The 12,649-nt window shown below is 35.6% G+C and overlaps 2 protein-coding genes across 9 annotated transcripts in view; one reads left to right on the forward strand and one right to left on the reverse strand.

Annotated features, from left to right (window-relative positions):
- Positions 1–11,444, forward strand: part of HnRNP-K (Heterogeneous nuclear ribonucleoprotein K) — a 65,068-nt gene extending 53,624 nt beyond the window's left edge. For all 7 annotated transcript variants that reach the window (XM_088050165.1, XM_088050168.1, XM_088050167.1 and 4 more), the window contains 5 exons: positions 7,690–7,818; positions 7,971–8,245; positions 9,549–9,804; positions 9,854–10,023; positions 10,937–11,444. In XM_088050165.1, the coding sequence (XP_087906291.1) occupies positions 7,690–7,818; positions 7,971–8,245; positions 9,549–9,804; positions 9,854–10,023; positions 10,937–10,970 (864 nt within the window). In that variant the 3' untranslated portion in view covers positions 10,971–11,444. The remainder of the gene's footprint in view (positions 1–7,689; positions 7,819–7,970; positions 8,246–9,548; positions 9,805–9,853; positions 10,024–10,936) is intronic.
- A 45-nt stretch (positions 11,445–11,489) lies between these two features.
- On the reverse strand, positions 11,490–12,502 carry LOC148180987 (lysM and putative peptidoglycan-binding domain-containing protein 3). 2 transcript variants are annotated; one of them, XM_088050174.1, is made up of 4 exons: positions 12,369–12,502; positions 12,142–12,316; positions 11,896–12,093; positions 11,657–11,846 (listed from the first exon to the last, which is right to left on the reverse strand). In XM_088050174.1, exons 1-4 carry the CDS (start codon positions 12,386–12,388, stop codon positions 11,754–11,756), a joined length of 486 nt encoding a protein of 161 aa, XP_087906300.1. In that variant the 5' UTR covers positions 12,389–12,502; the 3' UTR covers positions 11,657–11,753. The 2 variants fall into 2 exon arrangements, with proteins under 2 accessions (XP_087906299.1, XP_087906300.1); XM_088050173.1 differs by having other exon boundaries at positions 11,490–12,093.
- Between the last annotated feature and the right edge of the window lie 147 nt (positions 12,503–12,649).

Here is a 12,649-nt window from a genome sequence, read left to right on the forward strand (position 1 = left end):
ACCGTCAGTGACTGAGCGTTTGAAAACATGAGTTTTCCAAGTTTTTCATATTGGAACGACTTTTCACACTAAAAACTCTGCTCGGTACAGGTTAAAAAAAAATTGTATAAAATCCGCGAAATCTATTTTCTGTTTCACTTTGATAGATGGTGCTTCCGTCTATTTACTTACCGTGTAAATTAAATTGGGAATGTTTTTCAACGATTATCCGTTATTCATTTTGACCGCGATCCGAAAATCACCGCCGTGAAAAAGCGCGTTTTCCCATAATTTGAATTAATCAGGTTAATGGATCCAGGAGATTTCGTGACGTTGGGCGGGAGGGAAAGTTGTTGTTTTTAATACCCTCTTGAAATATGTGGAAGGTTATTGATTGGAGGCAAGGTGTTCCTATTGCGTATATTTTTTCATTTGATTTTTGTAATGGAACCTAATGAAATTCTTGGTAATTTCAAACAGGACGATTGCTTCAAGGTTTAAAAATAAATTAATAACTTGAGAAGTTTTTTGGTGGAATCTTTTTGAATCGCATGTAATAAACTCCGACAATAAGAGAGGAAAAGTCGGAAAGAATCTTTTCTGCGATTATTGAGCTGTGATACTCTTTTTTTGTACTGATTCTAGCAGTGGCGGTTCGTTGTGGCTTAATGGATTAGGCACACCAAAAATCGTTCTAATCTAGATAATGGAATAGTCCATAGCTTTAAGATACAGTAAAGTGACAAGAAGTGTTGATTTTCTAATATCGACCATCACGATTTGCTATTTAAATGCAACTAACCTAGACACCAATTTCTAGTAAATGCCTCTTAATTTGATTAACCAGACAGTAACTGAAATTTCATAAATTTTCCAGTGGACTTGTTCACATTAACATTTTAACATTTCCACTTAAATTAAAATTAAAATTGCTTCTAACATTTACTTTTATTTTATTACCATTTTCATAAGGTTTGTACTTTCTTCAATTAGTGATGGCGTTGCGTTCAGACATTTATATTTATTGAAGTGGATTGTTCAGGTATTGTCAATCTGAACGAGTAAAAATGTTGATCTGTCAGAACTACAAGATGGATAATCTCGACAGAATATTTCTCGTTGAATTATCGTTTTAAAAACAGTCATTCCTGTAAGGTGATGTAATCCACTGAAGGGTCCGCTACTGTCTCGGTTGAAGTTATTACCTTTTCACACTTCTCTTCCGTGCGGCGTTGGCGATTTTCTGGGGGTTGACGCCCCCTTAATCCGTTTCAACTTAAAATTTTCATTGTGTGACGTCGGCGAAGAAATTCAAAGGTACGAATAGGAGACGCGTTGAATTTGTTCGTTCTAACAAGAAATCTTTCAATATTTTATTTCTGGAAAGTCTTGTATTTGTTGTGTCAGAGTTGCTATGATACAAGACTGCACAACCCTGAAAGGAACTGAGAAAACCTTCCAACCCTAATTGGGAACTTTTCAACGTCTTCGTGGAAAACTAGCGTCGCTATCAGCTCGTGCGTAAAATGAAATGGGACGCCTTTGAGGAAGCTCAAAATTTAACGCAATCAACTCCTAGTTGTAAACAAAATTGTTAACTCATAGACGGCTCCCATTTATATCAAATTTCATAGAATAAGGTTTCGGAAAATTGGATGTTTGCGGAACGTTCGACTTTTCTCGATATTTCGCCAAAAGTAAGGCTTTCATATTAATTACTGCCAAAATGAAGGGAGTTTGACGCTTTGTAATTCATGTAAAAGAAATTGTTTCTAACTGTTCGCAATTAATTACGTCTCAAGTTTTTCAGAAATGTAGGTCTCTTCCGACGCTCGGAACACAACCGCACACTTTCACAATTAATGTTACAAATTAAAGTTGGAGTTTTTCTCTGTGCTGACGTTTTGTCTCCGAAGGAAATGAGTTTTATCCGATTATGAATGAAGTGGGAGAATTTCTGGTTCCTCTGACAATGTTTACAGACGATTTTCCGCTCTTCCACGTCATTTTTCAAGCTCTAAGCAGCCAAGATAGACGTGAATTATTTCGTAATAGTAAGAATTGCACTAGGATGCTAATTACCTGATTCTTTTCACCTGTTGATTCAGATTTCCCGCAAGATTTCAACGTGGATTTTTTTCCATTGTCTCGTCTATGGTTGACTTGCAAATTGCAATTTTACATTCATCGATAACGATATTATCACGTACATACAATAATTGCGATAAATATTCGCAAATAAAACTTCAATAAACCTTGACAATGGTCATACCCACAGATGGCATAAACTGTTCAAAGAACAGTTTTCTTTCAATGGCCCCCTTCACTTTCTAACAGAGTTGTAGCCGTAAATTAAAAGTCCAAAGCCAAAATTACGTCTTTTTTAAAAAAACGCATTTTACATTATAATTAACCACATCTGTTGGTTTACGCCATCCACGCGTTCCCGAAGTCACCCTTCCGCAGCGAATAACTTTAAAACGAGCTTCGGTCGCTGATCCCCAAGAACATAGTCCTTTTTGAGACAAAGCCATTTTCGTCCTTCTTCGTCTACGCACTACATACGTTCGCACGCATACGCTATCGCTACCCCTAAAGAGGATCAGTTGGCAGGGCGACCATGACACGCATGATACATCGCGCACATTTACAATTCTAGGACAACGGCAACGGCCGTAATTAATTTCTTGCATGACTTACTTAATCACGATGCGAGTACTGCGACTGCTGGTACAACTGTTTTTGGTGGGTCCCAAAGAGGAATTTCTAGGCGGAGTTCAAAGTTTAATTTTAGGGTTGAAAAATGAAATATTATAGCGGGTGAAAGTTGACCACGCAATAGTTAGTTACGTAGTCAAAATAGGGACTAATTGTGACGACAGCATTTTGAAGAACAAGAATTTATTCAACGCGTGATTTAAATACAACTAAGAAAGGAGTTAAATTACTGGTAATCTAATCGTTTAATTAGTTTCCAATAGTTAATTTTACCTTGTTAAGTTAAAACGGCTCTAGAAAATTCAATGCGTAATTAAGTTTTACTCTTTAGATAATTTTCAGAGTGCAACAGGAAAACTGTTTCAGTTGAAAACCCATCGAGGAGAATATTCTCGTTGCTGCTAAAAGAGATTCGATAATAAACTGTATTCTTTTTCATTTATGAACATTTTTTAGACTTTCTAACGTTTTAGCTGGGTTTATATTTTAAATTAAATTTTGTTTTGTTTGCATAAAAGACCTAATTTGAACTTTTTTTTATAAGGGATTTGTTACAAATTAATTCTACATTGTTTGGTGTGTAATGAATTAATTACAAATGTAATTTCACTTGCTATATTGCTATTGACGTTGAAATCAAATTTCTAATAATATTCCAACGTTGATTTGAAAATTACATAGGTTGAAACTTGTCTGCAACATACGAGCGAAATACGTAATCAAAGAGGACCAAGTCTAATTTCAATTAATGGATAACATGGCTATTTATACATTTTTATTAATAATAAAACATCTAAAACAGGAGAGAGTTTTACGTCAAACATCCGCTTTACGTAATGAACAAGTGAATTTTCAATGGCAAAAACATGAGAATAAAACATTTTCATCTTTTAGAAAAAGAATTGTCCTATCTTAAGTGTAAGTGAAAATATGCTGCTGGTGTATTTTGAAGAAGAGTAGAGGTGAGGTAGGGAAGCCTTAAGGTATAAATATCGTAATACACAATTCATCAATAAAAATTTCTAACCTAAAATCAATAAAACAGCTTTACTTTTGACGTCTATATGACGCTACTAAATACTAAATATTTAGCCTAATATAGACAACTCAAACTACACTTTTCTTTATCTACTTGCAGGACAAAAATTTAATTTCACAGTTCGGAAAACAGACAACATAATGACATGTTCTTAAGCTAGTAGTGAAAAAAGCATATTACGAGGTCATCTTGAAAGCTTTGATTTTATTGGTTTGACAGTTACTGTACAGTTACAGGTACTGTCCTATGAATTTATACAGGAAATGGAGAAATAAATGGTTTAGATTTCCCGATATTTCATTTGCACATAAAAGTATGCATTTATGCTCATCCTTTCGTCTATATTTTCAATCAAAGGAGTGACATAAAACTCCAATATAATAAAATACTTCAACCTGAATCTTTCACTGTTGAAAATATATTTACTTCCACTAAGTTACATAAAAAAGAAAAGCTGTATCAGCTTTGTTTTTTTAGGTTTATTCGGTCATGCTTCTGGCAACAGAATCGTGCAGTTATGATAGAAAACATAGGAGATGCTATATTGTTCCGGGAACCCCAGGGTTCAAGAATAATTTTAATTTATTACCTAGTTGTCTAAATTTACTGTTGTAAAATGAAATCGTTCTTTTGTTGGATTTTGATCCAACAATTAGCACATCGCATATTTTTTCCAAATCCTCTCAGGATATAAAATTACTTTGATCATGCAGCACTATCGAGAGCGCTTAATTGATATTTAGAACGGTTATCATCCAAACCGATCTACGTGAATGTTCGATTTTCTGTCATGAGTTTGAATGACAATTTCATAACACTGAAACAGTCAGTTACATTGTTTTCTCACTACAAACTATGGTTATTATACCCAGAACAATTAGAGAATCGAACAAAAATGAAGTATGAAGTTTCCAATTATTGTAGTATTTATGAAGTATAATAGCAAATAACAATAGAAATTCGTCCGGGACTTCCTCACTTGTCGCGTTTTCGTAATGAGAAAATGATCACGCATATTTTCTAGAAGTCAACGACCAATTTCGTCTTACTGGGATTTATCTTGGCATATAAAATGTAAATGTTTAGAAATTTATAGCTTCAACTGCAAACGAAGCTATTGCAGCTAAACTTGTGAGACACTGTAATTTAAAGGTTATACAATTTTTATTAGTACTAAACCCAGAACCAACCATCAGAAATAAATTCTTTATTCCGTCCCCATAAAATTTGTGCAAGGTAACAAGCAAGAACGGAAATATCGACTTCCTTTTCCATTCGTTTCAGTGTTCGGTGTGCACCTTCCATTAAAAATCGTCGCCTCCTGGCCGAAAGTTACTTATTAATTCCTCTGTGGAAGTACACAACGACCCGTCGGGTCCCACGAGTGCCGGCAGTGACAGGTGAGGCAGGTAGACGCGCGCGGTCTGTCCCTATATCGCGTGCGGAGTCAGGCCGGCGCGTCGCCCCCCAATCAATACCAGCTGCGGGCGCTCGCCGCCTGCGAGTGCTGCCTCTCGCATTGCACGCCGACCGTCGGTGCGGCTCTGTGCTGGGGGCCGTCGTAAACCGCAACGTGTCTTGTCGTTGGTACACCGGAACGACCACTCGGAATGCGTCACCGGTTTTTCCGGGCGTTTTTCGCCGTTTCTTAATCGACGAACGTTTGCTGTTCGGATATCGGAAATTAAGACGAATGTCGGTGATTGCCAACATCAAGTGGAGTGCGATGTTCGTTTTCATTTTTGTTCTTTTCTTTGCGTTACTGTTTTAATTAGCATCTTTGATCCAGGAACTGAGTAAATTCGCTTTTAAATCGCTGGAAAAGTTTGATAATTAGAATTGTTTGGTGCTTTGGAGAGGTTTAATTGATTTATTTGTGTGTGCTTTTATGGTTTGTTGGATTGGAAGTTTTTAGTGAGATGTGAAGGTGTCATAAGTTTTCTAGTGGCAATAGTGAAAAGCATAAGTGGGTGTTGTCGGGGTTAATCGACGAGAGAAAATATCAGAGTTTAAAATAGCTCGCATGAGACCAACATGAGGGGTTATTATCGAATTTTTATTCCGTTTATTATTAATTTATTCAAGTTTTTCTTTGGAACAACCAATGAAACTTATTTAAATTTAGAAAATTTAAAGCACTAGCCAAATCAATGCGAATAATTTGTACAACAGAAGGGAGCACTTTCATATTTTATTATGAATAATTTATCCAAATGTAAATATTGAGATAAATAAATTGTTAACATTAGTAAAAAATGTCCATTTTATAAATATTATTACACAAATGTCAAATTTAAACTAGTGAAAAAAAACGTTCAATTTTCATTAAACGCAATCGCCTTAATTTAGGTAAATACATGAACGTGAATATTTTTTATATTAAAAAAAGTCCATGTCACTTTAATTACTTTCGTTCTGAATTGTTGTCTCATTTATTTAGTGATTTTTGCCATAAAGGAATGTATACAATTTTAATTAACATAAATAATTTTTATTTAAATCTTATATACGAGAAATGTATGCATATATTTGGATACACGAGTGTCTTAATATTTTAATATTTAAAATACATTGCTAATTAAGAAATGTCAACAACGAATACGTAACAACAAACTATTTTTTGTGATATTATGTACTCAAAGGTTGGCTTAAATGAAGAAAACTTTGTACTTGAGGTTTAAGCAAGTTATGTTAATTTTTGAAGTACCTTAATTATAACTACACTCTCGCATCGAACAAAAGTTGAAAGTACATATTCTTAGAATTTTAAATTTAAAGCATACATATCTGCATATGTAAGAAGTTGAATATCCAACATTCGTTATTTTTATTATATAAATAGATTTTGATTTTGTTCCTAATGTTTCTGTTTGAATTTATTTCTGGTGGAATCTGAGCAAACATGACAGCTGACAGAAATTCAACATTTAATTTGCATAAAAAAACAAAACCAATCTTTATGGTAGCCAGCGTTAATTCTGGTTGCTGTTTGTCTAAAAAAAATCGCAATCAAAGAAGCAAATTCGCATATGAATAACTGCGAAGCATATGAGATAAAACAAACAATAAATCCCATTCGTTCCACTTTCTAATTACATAGCTTTGCTTCGTCAAGAATTTATAATCTCAAGAATGTACAATACAAAAACTGCTTCCACAAGGATGTTATTGTCTAGGTAGTGTGTGGTTCCATAGTTAAAGTTCGTAGGAATGACACGAAATATTTTTGTTGCTAATGAAAATATATGATCAATGCAAATATTACGTCATTTCGCAAAATTATATTTGTCCACGAGCCCAAAAAAGTCTCATTATAACATAATTAAATATGTTGCCAACATAATATTTGTTGCAAAACCGCTGATTTATTTGATCAAGTTGTGTAATTAGTAAAGTTGAAAACCTTGGTAAGGTCGCAAAGAAACATGAGATTAATAATGAAATATTTGACATTCTTGCTTTTGGAAATTGGAGCATATTCCTTATTCGTACGCCATGTTAATTGGGAAGCGACCGAGAAAGATAACCTAATTTACTGAATGTTTAATAGAAAATCCCAACTAATAGACCCATGTTTTTGCTCCAAGTCTCCGTTCAAACAATAAAACTGAAATACATATTTGCTTTATTGTTCATGCTGACGCCCCAAAATCGCCCAAAATGCTTATTAAAGCTTTTGCTAGTTCACCCGCAAGATCTAATTAATCGATAGCTTAAAATGCAGCTTTGATGTGCGTTATAACCTGCACCGTCTCCTTAATTCTCAACGTTGCGTTAATAACATAATTGCAATTTCACCCTTTAAAGGAACCCTTTTGATAATCAATGATACTAATCGAACAGAAACGGTTCTCCCTTCGAAGATCCACCAAACTTTGCACCCGTTCTGTAATCGTCATTAATTAAAATGGAAAATCCTTCCCGCTGATCTTTCACAATTTCTCTTTTTGCAGAAAACCGGCGCCCGCATCAAGATCTTCTCCAACTTGGCACCGGAAAGCACAGATCGTGTCATCCAAATCGTCGGCGAACCAGCGAAGTGCATCGACAGCATCCGCGAGATCATCACCCTCATCAAATCGGTAAAGACGACTTCTGTCTGTTCAGGAAATGCTCCACCAGAAAAAGTTTAAACACTAATATTTGACTATAATAACCCTTCAAAACTTGAAACTCTTTCAAACACGTTGGTTTTACAATCGACCGCTTCTGATGAAATGTCTTCAAATTCCAGAATCCAATCAAAGGAATTGTGAACCCGTATGACCCGCACCGTTACGACGAATATTATGCAGAGGAGTATGGAGGTTGGGGAGGTGCCGGAAACGAGAGACGTGGCGGCGGCGGCGGCGGTGGTGGTGGTGGTGGTGCTGGCGGCGGTAGTGGAGGTGTGAACGCCGGAAATGGCGGGCCACGTGCCAATCGAAACGGATTCCGCGACGGACCGCCACCGGGACGCTATAATAACAGAGGACCACCGACGCAACGAGGGGCGCCGCCAAATATGAAGTGAGTTGATAGGCCGGAATTATTTATTAAAATATTCATTTTGAAGCGTTGATATGGGGCTAGGCACGCTCTGTGTGTCTACTATTGATACTGCAAATACGAAGGGAATTTCGTTTAATTAATAAAGAACGCACGTCCAATTTTAATTAAAAATGTTTTCGGATGTTTAAATAATTCAAATAAAATCTATTTTATTGTTTTTTATGAAAAAAGGCAGCGATGTTGAAATTAAATTTCCAACTATTTTACAGTCGATTGTGAAGGTTTGGAATCAAATGGAGGGTTTGATTTGAAGCTATTGTTTTATGAAAACACTGGATAATTGGGATTGCTAAATTTTAGTCAAGGACAAACATTTTATCGTACTAATTATTATCATTCCGGCCTCTCCGGATGTTCATATTGTTATTTGTTTCACAATAAAGCTTACAATATCAATCGAATGGTTTCAGAAAAATGGAGTTCAAAATGATGTAAAGGTTGTTCCTTTGTTCTAGAATCAAAGGGCGATAAAAATATTTCAATTGAGACAAGTAGGAAAGATAAAAGTTAAGGTAGCCTTAAATTAACCTGTATTCAAGCTTAAAATAACATGCCTTTGAAATATCCAATTATATTTTATAAACCGCTGCACCTATTTTAAGGAGCTTGTTCACGAAAGAAGTTAAAATTTCAGAAAAATATCTATGTTTGTAAACCTACAGAACAGAACATGTTTTGCTAAAATGATCAGTTTGAATGTTTTATAAGTTGTTTTTTTTACTTAAAGTTTACTATCAAAAACAATTACGTAATATTTTTTGGTACAAAAATGTGAATTCAGCACATTGTTCATAGAATTTTGGCCAGGATTTTTACGTTATGTCATGAAAAAGTAATGTGAACCATAATTTGTTGTTATTATGACTGCATGGGATTTTGGACAATGTCAACCGTCAAATGTGAGATAAACTTTAGATTCCCAATGAAAAGTCGACTTTGAAGTTTTAGAACAACAATCGTAATGACATTAAAGTATGGTTTACATTAGTTTTTCTTAACATTACGTAAAAATCCTGTCCAAAATTCTATGACCCAAAGTGTAGGTACACTATGATTCGCATGCAAATCTTCCTTGAGAAACCCGCTGCGATCGAAAATACTATTGCAACCTAAAATAGCTTCGTAAGCGGCTTTTAGTACTAAAAGTATACATAGAGAGTTTATAAGAACTCACAAATAAGTTTTAAAGTAAACTCAACGCACCAAAACTTGTCTTTAGATATTTTTCATTGTAATAACATCCCAATTTCGTTCGTTTCAGTTACAACGATCGTCCAACCGGTGGTGGAAATATGTCCCAAAGGAGAGACTACAACGGTAACGGACCCACAAACGGCACAACTCGTCCCGCACCATTTGAATCAAATGTATGGGGAACTCCAGCAAATAACACTCCAATGGTCAACCACCCTCCATCTAACATGATAACTAACGGCATTAACCAGAGTGGTATGGGGCCACAAAATGGCGGCGCAAGCGGTGGAAAAACAACGACACAAGTCACAATTCCAAAAGATGTAAGTTCTGCGTTAAAATCTTTGTCGCAGCTCATGTTATTTCTTGTAGTTGGCTGGAGCCATCATTGGTAAAGGAGGTGGCAGAATCAGGAAGGTCCGACAAGACTCTGGTGCAGGCATAACAATCGACGAACCTCTCCCGGGTTCCAATGACCGAATTATTACCATTACGGGTACACCGCACCAGATACAGATGGCGCAGTACTTACTGCAACAAAGGTGAGATTAGTTGGCTGGATGGGTGGGTTTCATGGTTTGGGAAGCAATGTTGTAAACGCTGTTGCAATTCTGCAGTGCAGGTGCAGGTGCAGCAGCGTGTCTGTACATTTTGTAAATAACAAACGACGTGTGGAGTGTGGACTAATATGGACTGTACATAAACAAAACTAATATGGTGTGGATTGACTAACCAGAATGGTGTTGTGTGGAAGACTAGTGATTTTGTTGTTCTATTTTTTATGTAACAAGGAATCACTAATCATCCCACAAAGCTATTCACTTGCTTCGTGGACCTTCACTACTAAATCGACGGTGAATTTTATTGTATTTACCCGATCGTAAGTCTTCAAACATAGAGACTCTGTACCCCTGTCACAATCGGCACTCTCCAATCTGAGCAATTGAGGTATCATAAATTAACATCACCATAGCCAAAAATTACCTCCGACACAGTTTGAAGTTTGCTGCTTTTGACTTTACACCCGAGCATCGAGCGCGCACTGCTTGAAAACTTTTTAGACGAATCATAATTATCGAAAATGACGGCTACATTATGGAAATCCAACCAAAAAGCTTTGCGGTGATTTATGAACCCCCACTTGGGTCTGATTGATTGTGTTTTGTTGAAAAAGTGTCAAAAACTTAAAAGCCGACTTTTCTTTGTCAACATTGTAATTTATGTGGTTCTTCTTCCCACACACGTGAAGTTGATCACGTGACCACCACAGTGAATCAAATCATTTTAAATGCTTTATGTCTGGACTATTCCAGTCACGTGATCAAACAGCTTTACACAATGAATAATGCAGCCGTCACGGAACATATTATGGCCAAAAGTCACGTTAATGTTAACTTTCAAGCAGATGCAACTTTCACTAATATTGATTTGATTTTGGTATTTTTTCTGTTGCAGTGTCCACAACAATTCAGAGCGCAGCAGTTACTGAATCGTACCGACTTTGAAGACGCAGCCTACAGTTTATTCTCATTTAGAACATTCCAAGATTGATTTTGTGGGCATTAAAATTGAGTTTTAGGCATACACATCACGAATATTTTCTTTTGTATATTTTTACAGCTTTTGAGAAAAATCAAAGTATTTTTGTTACACTGTATATTGTGATTAAATGCACGACTGTTTTACGAAGTCGCGCATTTAATGTTTTATATATATTTATAATGAATATATAACAGCGGTTACATACATTTTAACCCCACTTGATGTATAGTACTAACCGATGATGCATTTGCATTTTTGTACATCAGGGAACAATCCAGTACAAATTAGTTTTTTTGTTCAGTTCATTTTAAATTGTTCCATGATCGAATTGCAAATATACAACCAAATATTTTTGTAGGTTAAGTTTCTGATAATAAATAAGATGAATAAATGTCTGAAATCAATAAATAATACATTTCAACCTCTGTTTTTTATTAATTATCTCAATAAAATTTATAGTCTTAACAACAATACTTCCATAAAAATATAAGTTAGTAAAAAGGTTTTAATACTTGAGATTAGCTGCTTATCACAACCAGCAGATTCCTATTTGTATAATTAAAATGTCATGAAGGAGATGCTACAGAGTCATGGCCCTGAGACTGATGATGGTACTGTTCAGGATGTTCTGCTATATAAAATACATAAATTATAGGCAACGCAAAAATGAGAATCACAATACATAAAATTAAAGCTTTTAGAGAAATGTCGCCATCGGCCCCACTACAGTTTAATTTAACTGTGGGCTGGGATTCAGAATGTGGGATTTGGGGCAACAAACGAACTTCCTCGTCGTCATCGTCTTCATCAGTATCTCGCTCCACTGAGACAATTTTTTGGGATATATTACTATTAAAAATAATCTGATTTACTTCATTTTCCTGTAAACTGCTAGTCAGTCTTTCACTATCTACTTGACTACTTGTAGAGGGCTGATTTGGAGAGTTTCGCCCACTGACATGTACCCCAGCTAAAGCCATAGAAATTGGGTGATGTGGTACTTTGATTGTTCTTTTCGCAAAAATCTCATTTTCTTTGTGGATGTTATTCAACCTTTTCAAATCTTCAATCTAAAATAACACTAGAAAAAATTTGAAATAAAAGCGGCAACGGCTTACAGTGCAACAATGACGAATTGCTAGGGATTGAAGGGTGTCTCCTTCCTCCACAACCTTTTCAACAGTGGCCCTTTCCTTTTTAGGCGACACTTTCTTTAGTGTAAACAATTCATTTTCTTCCTCTTCACTGTCACTATATTTGCCAATTTTTTTGTAAGAATGGTCTGGCCTGGATCTGAAAACAAACCTAAAGTTCTCAAATTCAAAACTGTGAAGACAACACTCACTTTTGCCTTTGTTTTACCATTTTTAATAAAACACTGCAGTCAGCAGTTTATAAGGTGAGGTTATGTCTCTATTTGACGTTGACAACTTGTGTGAACCTAGCTTCCTGCACGCGGACCTCAGCTAACTAAATCCCCACCACAAAGTTCGTTGCACACAGCCGAATGAAAGAAATATTCAGCAAGTCAGACAAAACTTTAGAAATGTTTGTCCGTTGCCAATTTTTATGAATGTTAGGAGTTTAAATCTACAATTGTTTATAATTATGATAGAAATAATGCTA

The sequence above is a fragment of the Gnatocerus cornutus genome, chromosome 1, assembly GCF_029298725.1.
Source record: "Gnatocerus cornutus isolate USDA-ARS CGAHR chromosome 1, icGnaCorn1.1, whole genome shotgun sequence".
Classification (NCBI taxonomy): Eukaryota; Metazoa; Arthropoda; class Insecta; order Coleoptera; family Tenebrionidae; genus Gnatocerus; species Gnatocerus cornutus.

Coding starts and splice junctions, on each gene's coding strand:
- LOC148180987 (XM_088050173.1), bottom strand. CDS start 12,388: ATGGTAAAACAAAGGCAAAA. Junction 12,317..12,368: donor ATGGTAAAACAAAGGCAAAA/GTGAGTGTTGTC, acceptor GTTTGTTTTCAG/ATCCAGGCCAGACCATTCTT. Junction 12,094..12,141: donor CAATTCGTCATTGTTGCACT/GTAAGCCGTTGC, acceptor GTGTTATTTTAG/ATTGAAGATTTGAAAAGGTT.